Here is a 7,645-nt window from a genome sequence, read left to right as displayed (position 1 = left end):
GTTGGGAAGCTGGGTGCACAGACTGGATTCCCCTTGGATCTAGTGGAGAATTAGGGTCCTGACATAGGGTGCCCTGTGCTCCACAATCTCAAATGTGCCTTAGAGGATTCACGCTATCCAGGTTGTGCCTGTTGCAGACCACAGATTTCACACCAGCCAGCTATGCAACCAAAAAAGCAGTTTAAAGCCAGCACCTTAGTCATGGGCTGAAATTGGAAGGACAAGTGGGCAGAAGTGCCTCTGAGCAGTTTCAAATCCTTTTGACTTCTCCCCTTCTTGCAGTGCTAGCTCCATACGTGTCAGTCTCCTGCTAGTATTGCTACTGAGTTGTTATAGTGGAACACAACTTTTGCCTGCTCTGACACTCTGGCTGAAAACTAGTTTGTCGTCTTTTTTTGAAAGGTTAAAGGGTGGAGTGGTTTGGAGTTTCTGTTTAAATAAATGTTTAAACTCATTTGCTTGTGTTCGGATTTCTTTTTGCAGAAGAGTAAGGGGAAACATACATATATTATTAGAGGCATTCTGTTGTTTGATATGTTTTTTTTCTTATATGTTCTGGAAAGATGACCAGAGGACTTACAGGTTCCTTTGCTATGGGAAAAAATGTCACGTTCTCTGATTCTTAGGAAAAAAGAAAAGAAAAAGGCCCTTTTATTGCTGTATCTCTTAGTGACGTCAGGGGCCCTTTGTGTGTGTGGTTTTTCAACAGTTTTAATGCCAAGTGGGAAATGAGTAACAGGAAGAGAAAGGTTCACAGGGAAGAAGCACCTGTTTCTCTTGAACAGCTCTTACTGAGCATTGAGGTCTATGGAGGTGAAAACCTGACCAATACCAGCTCAGCACACTGCACAATACCTGTCACCTCTAAGCTTTTATTGGGGATTTTTGTAAATTGTGAAATGCCTGGAGAGGCAGACAGGGTCAGAAACTTAACGTTCAGTGGAGAATCAGAAAGTGAAAATGCAGGACGTCTCTGAGAATGGGACTGTACCACAGTAGAGGAAGCTGAGCCACATGGAGTAACATAGCTTGGGTAACCTTAACTGTGACAGCAAAAAAGTAGGGTAAAACTCTGCTGTCTTACTTTACCTGAAAAATTACCTCAGCAAAACAGGGTGAAGCGCTCAAGGCTAGCTCTGAAACAAACACAATGATGAAGTCTGGTGATTTAATTTCAGTAACTACTTTTGCTTAATCTACAGTTTCAGTCCAGCATTAGCTCCTTGCCTGTTACTTAAGGAAAGTCCCCAATTGATGGATTTATTTTACAGTATCACAAGCCTTTCTATGTGTATTCTATCCCAGTGACCGTCTGTTGACTTTTAGGACCCACTAAACACAATTAAAAAAAACAAAGTGCAAGGAAAATTGAATCAATACTGCAAGACAGGAAGTGGTACTGAATTTCTTAACTACTCTTTAATTCAGTAACATCTTTCATTAATTCAAGACTGTGGGAATACAGCTTTCAGTTTATTCCTTTCCTACCCCTTTTCTTGTTGCCCCTTGCTATCCTCTAATACCCTATGTTAATAAGTTCTGAAGTTAAAGCATTGATCTTATTTTCCAGTCAGTTTGCATACAGTGAAGTCTTTTCCCTTGTTTTGAGTCTCTTTTTCTCTCTTCTCTGGGTTTGCACGTTCTTATACATACCTGGCTGACAGCAGTACTGACCCTTTCTGGGACCTTCATGTTTTTCTAGGGTGTGCCACAGGATTGGGATCTCTGCCCACATGTCTATAGGTCAGAAGCACTCCCAACTTCTTTCAGGAATCTGGTCCACTCATTGCAGGCTGAAGTGTTTCTCCAGATTCAGGTTTTTACTAATCCAGTTCAATCTGGCTGCTTTTTATCTGTTGGTTTTGGGTTTTTTTTTTGTCTTCTTTTTTCTTCAGGCTCCTGTGAGGAGCTGGCGCTGCATTGCTGAAGGATTTGCAAAAGGAGCTGCTGGAACTTTTTTTGTTCCTTGTTTGCTTCCTGTTGCAACTTTCTCATACAAAGTAGTCGTTCTTACTTTGAGAACAAAAAACACTCTGTGACCATTTAAAACAACTTTTTACAAAACAGAAATAGTCTAATATTAGACTAGTCAGAAAATCAGAATCTGAAAAAATAGACAACTATGCAGCAACTGTTACCAGCTTGGAGCAGATGCCTTTTTGTAAGTCTGTAGGACATCTATTCCCCCTAAAGACCCTTTAATCGTGTGTGACAAACTAAGCCCTCCAGCATAAGGCCAAAATAACCAACAACTCCCTTGCACCTCCCTCAAGAAGGGGCATAATTTTGTCATGATGCCTTACAATTGCAGCATCCAAAATGGAAACAAGTAAGTCATCTGACTTAAAGAAGGGTTAAAGAAGGTGTGTTTCAGAGGCCCCTATTACCTTGGCCTGCAGAAAATCTCCATCTTTTTAATATTAAATCTAGTTGTTGATTTACCTGTTACACTGCCTGTTGTGAAGTTCCTTAGTATCTTGCTTGGTTATTTTATTACTGTATTTGTTGTTAGCTGTTCTTGAATGTTTTAGATGGAAAGTAATTAGAAGGTACATTAGGAATCAGGGGGAGGTGGAAATTCCTTCTCTGCTCCTGACAGTGATGCACTGAAGTACAGAACTATAGCTGGTGTGTTATTTGCACTTTTTATCACAAGCCTATCTTCCATCCTGAAGATGGAAATGAACTGTGATACAGAGCATTTGTTTCTGACTCCTGCAGTACAGTCCCTTCTGTGATTTTCTCAAAGTCCATCTTGAAACAATGTAGGTTCCTTGCCTCTGCTAACCTAGTTGGAAGATTTTTCCATGACCTCACTCTTCTCCTGATTAGAAAGCTAATTTCCAGTCTAAGCTTATTCGTGGCCTATTTTTTCATCTTGTGTGGCATTATTCTTTAATTGAATGTTTATTCTTCTCCTCTTTCCCAAGACTTTTCCAGTTATTGTACATAGTAAGTAATCACTTGGACATGGCTGTTCTGCTGCCTGAGGGGCCTGTTCAGAGTACCTCTGCTGTCCTATGTACGTGAATTGGCATACAGACCTGCACATAAGCTCTTCTACCCCCATGAATTTCTGAGCCTGAGGTTCACGTGTTGAGGAAGTATTTCATTATATAGCTTCCAATTCTCCTAATTAAATAACATCATCAGTTTTTATGTTGACACGATGCCAAATTTCTAAGTGGTAGTATGTTACGCTCTTCTGCTGGTAAGAAATGGTCTCAGGATTGTCATTAATGTTCCAGAAAATCATCTGAGTAAAACTCTTGGGCTGATGCAGAACAAGTGCAAAATAAGCCTGCCTTTGCAACTTTTATTATTCAACTGATCAGCACTTCAACAAGTGAGAAAAAGCGAAAGAAATCACCGACAAGTAGCTCTGGATCCTGTTGTCTGTCATAGACAGAGGAGGGTAAACACAGCAGCCTGTGTATGGTGCTTCCCAAAAGCCCTAAATGCTAGATTGCACTATAGAATGCAGAGTCCATTCTATAGCAAAAAAAAAAAAGGGAACTCCACACCTCCCAGTTTTTGTAGGTAATTAAAATAGAAAGACTATGGCAGCCAGAACCATTGCTGCTGTTAATACATTCAGAAGTGAACACCTGCATTTACAGAGCAACAAAGCATACAAAAGGCAGATGCTCTCTTTGGCCCAGCTGTTTCTCTCTTGCACAGCACTCCTTTTTTCTTTTATGGAAGAAAAATAAATGTCTGCAGCCAGTGATGAGCTAAAGGAGAGCAGTTATCTCTACATCAGGGAAGCTATTTTCAATGAAAAAAGGTTAAGTCTCCGCAGCCTACAAGAAAAAATTGATTCTTAAGGATTTTTCTGATGGCTGATTTGCTCCTTTGCTTCATGCTGTCAGCCTGTAGCAACAACCTTTCTTTCCTGCTCAATGGACTGAACAGTGACATCCTTACAGTGTAGACTGGGTCTTGCTGTTGAGCTCACCTGCGGGGAGAAGGTGGCCCTCAGAAGGGCATCACACTCCAGCACACAGATTTAAGTGTACAAACTTATATTCTGCCTCTATGTCCTGAACTGATTGCTTATTGTAAATCTTGCTCAACACTCACAGCCAGTGTGGAGAACAAAGAAAGCTGCCTTATCAGCGTTTCCTCTGTGGGGGAAATGGGGGTCTATTCTTGATGTTTTTGCATTTGGGAATGTGTGTCTCAGCTACTTGGGGTGCAAAGCGACGTCTGCAGTAGGGGCAGGCAGTGTAGTCTGGATTTTCAATGGGAGGCAGCGGAGGCAGGTCAGGTACTTTCCCTCCCTTGGACAGCACTTGCTGCACCTGCCGGGCATGGCGCAAGGTCTGGATGAAAGCCTCATGGTTCTGCCTCCAGTTGTTTCTTCTGGGTGGCTTATTCTGCAGAAGGGAAATGCAGTCAGAGCAACTGGCACTGCTGTCAGCCTCCATTCTCAGCCTTGCTCTCATGGCCCAATTCTAGACACCTCTTCCTGAGCAGTCTCCGTTGATGTAAAATCCCCCAGGGAAGCTGAATCCCACCAAGCACCAAGGAGGGTTTGATGGAGTTACTGATGGAGATGTCGGTGCTTAGAAAAGAGCTTGAGAATGAGCACAGAAGCAGGCAGTAGCGCCGAGGAAATCATAGAATGGCTCAGGTTAGAAGGGATCTTAAAGATACTTGGGCTCCAACTCCCATGCCATGTTCAAGGTTGCCAACCACTAGTTTGAGCGAGATGCTACAGCTGCTCTGAAGGAGCAGACCTGCATGTTTCCACTGCCCTCAGATTGCTAGTCCATTTTATTACCTGCTTTTTCAGTCAGATCCCCACAGCCCCCTCCAGCATCACAGATCTTTACAGCAGACCCAGTCTGCCCTGATGAGCATTCTGATACAAGGAGCAAGTTCTCTCCAGGAGTACCCCATGATGCATTACAAAGACAAATCAGTCAGAAACAACACCCTCTCATCCTCCCGCCCAACCCAACCTATTAGATTTTATGTGGAAGGCAAGCGTCTTCCAGAGGCAGTGGCTGGGTTGTGTTCCTCAGCCCTGTGTTCTCATGAGGGTGCTCGTGTCTCAAAACTAGATCTCAGGGAGGGAGGAAAGTGAACAGTATGTGTGAACTGAGGAAGGCTAAGGGACTGCAAGTTACCTGAGGTCTCTCTGAGCTCTTCCGCTGCTGAAACTCTTCCAGGTCTGTGCCCCTGGCTCTGGCCTTGCTGGAGTCAAATGTTTTCCTTTTAGAGCCTTGGCTCTTGCTGCAGATATTCATGTGTTTCTTGAGCCTGGTGCAGAGAAACTTGCGGCCACAGAAGCTGCACTGTCCAAGCTCCCCCTTTTCTGTGGGGCTGGCAGCCTGCATGTACAGCATCTCTGCAGGCATGCTGTCACCACAGTCTGAGAGAACAGAGGAAGAAGGGCCATGTGTTAAGTCCAGCTCTGAGCATGAGGCTAAACTCTGCACCGGTATGCGGTCTCGAATTTTGTTGTTGCTGGCCACCAACCGTTCCTTCTTCAGTTTCCCCATAGCCAGTTCTTGGGGATGGAGAGTAGTGCCTGTCTTTGGGACAGTGACCTCTGCAGACTGCACCCCACTAAAATCCCCATCACCCGTCCTGATGGTAAATCTTATACTTTCCTCTCCAGGGTGCCACATGGCCTTTCGCCTGCGAGTCCTCTCCATTGCTCTGTCTCTTCTCTCCTCTGCCTCCATCAGTTCCTTCTCTCGTTGAATCCTCTTAAGCTCCTCCTTTGTTCTCCTCAGCTTCTCTCTGAGAAGAGCCTCTTTCTTTCGGATTTCCTCTTCCAGGGACCATCCCTCTGCCTCCAGCCTTAGGATATAAGCCAGATCTCTCCTGTATAGAGAGGAATCTGACTGTTTAGACTCTGCTGTCCAAGGAGGGAGCACTGCAGCTAGCTGAGGCTTCCCCGGCAGATGCCTTCCTTTGCTCTTTGTGCTAGTCCTACTATTTAGAGCCTCCTCCATGTATGGGGAACTTCCGAGCTGTCCTGTATTGACTGTAGAAAGGCTCCCAGTGTTGTGCTGAAAAATTGGTTTCAGAGGACATGAACGATCCACTCCTTCTTTCCGTTTGGCTAATGATTTAGAGGGCAGAGTCTTAACCTGGCTGGCAAGATGCTTGTTTTGCAGCCCAGCTGAGCTGGAGCCTCCATGCTGGGAGCTGTGCTTATTGCTTTCTGCAGAAAGAGGATATGAATAGCTTTGGCTCTTTCGGGCACGGGGATTTTTCAGGCTTTCCTCTTTGTCTGATGGGAATTCATGCTGACAACTGTTTTCTAGGTGTTCCAGAGGGGACTGATGTACTGAGACTTCAGAATCATAACTGTCTGTCACTGAGAGCTTAGCAGCTGCCACCACAGAATCCACATGCGGAAACAAAGCCAGCTGCAGCTCAGCCATTCAGTACCTGGGGAAGAGCCTGAGGTTAGAAGCAAAATCACTACAGACTACTACATCCAAAACTGGACAGATTTCATAGAATCCTTAGGGTTGAAAGGGACCTTCAAAGGTCATTTACTCCAACTCCCTTGCAATGAACAAGGACACGCATAGATAGATCAGGTTGCCAGGGCCTGATCCAACCCCATCTTGAAAATCTCCAGGAATGCGGCATCAACTTAATCTCTGGGCAACCTGTTCTAGTGCCTCACCACCCTCACTGTAAAATATATATAATATATATTTATATCCAGCCTAAATCCACCTTCTTTTAGTTTGAAGCCATCTCCCCTTGTTCTGTCACCAGACCCTGCTAAAGAATCTGCCCGTTCTTTCCTCCCATTTACATACTAACAGGCAGCTCTCAGGTCACCTCAGAGCCTTCTCTTCTCCAGGCTGATCAGTCCCAGCTCTTTCAGCCTGTAAAATTTCCTCCCAACAGCCTACACTTGTAAGTTAGATTGAATATTGGCAAAGGTTTTCTAACTCCTCTGGGATCTTTCTGAGCCCTGTCTTATCACTGTAGAAACCAATCGCATTACCAGGGAAGCAGCTATGCCCGCAAGGAGCGCTTATCGAGACTCGTCCCTGCCCGGGCGCCGCTGTCAGAAGGCGGCCCATTCAGCTCACTACGGCTTTTCCGTGGCTCACTCGGCCCCGTACTCCCGCATGGCGGTACCGGCTGCCCACGCAGAGCCTCCCTAAGGAGGAGCACAGCTTCAAGGTCTCCGAACCGCCGCCCCCGCGGGGAGCGCACTGAACACGAGTCCCTGGGCCCGCCCCCACCGTTACCTGCAGAGTCGCCCGCAGCGCTCATCTGCGTTGCGGCTCCGGGAGCGGCCGAGCCGAGCTGAGGGCAGGGGCCCCGGGCCCGGCCCCGCCTGCAGGCCTAGCAGAACGGCGCCGAGCTCCCGCCGCGCCGTGTTGACGGTTGTTGCTTGGAGACCGGCACGCGGGTGCCGCTTCCTGTGCCGCTCTAGCCGCTGAGCTCGTCTCTATGGGTACTCAGCCGCGCATCGGTTGCGCTCCGGGGAAGAGGCGCTCGAGGGGAGTGGGGACGCTCTGCTGCTTGGAAGACTTTATCTCTATGGCCGAGTGAAAACCGCCGGCCGAAGGGGAGCGGGAGGGAGGCCTCATGTATTATTCATGAAGCGGTTAGGAAAGTCCCGCCTTCCCTGCGGAGCTTGGTTCTCGTTGGTCTC

The 7,645-nt window shown here is 46.4% G+C and overlaps 1 protein-coding gene across 1 annotated transcript; it reads right to left on the bottom strand.

The window, feature by feature from the left end:
* Window positions 1–4,115: 4,115 nt before the first annotated feature.
* Window positions 4,116–6,404, bottom strand: ZC2HC1C (zinc finger C2HC-type containing 1C; the record flags this gene model as incomplete). Its single annotated transcript, XM_079537938.1, has 2 exons — window positions 4,116–4,379; window positions 5,136–6,404. The coding sequence occupies 2 exons, from the start codon at window positions 6,402–6,404 to the stop codon at window positions 4,116–4,118; spliced, it is 1,533 nt and encodes a 510-aa protein (XP_079394064.1).
* Window positions 6,405–7,645: the final 1,241 nt, after the last annotated feature.

Source organism: Tetrao urogallus, assembly GCF_951394365.1.
Source record: "Tetrao urogallus genome assembly, chromosome: 6".
Lineage (NCBI taxonomy): Eukaryota > Metazoa > Chordata > Aves > Galliformes > Phasianidae > Tetrao > Tetrao urogallus.
The sequence above is the reverse complement of the archived record's forward strand: the minus strand, read 5'-3'. Positions and strand labels throughout refer to the sequence as shown.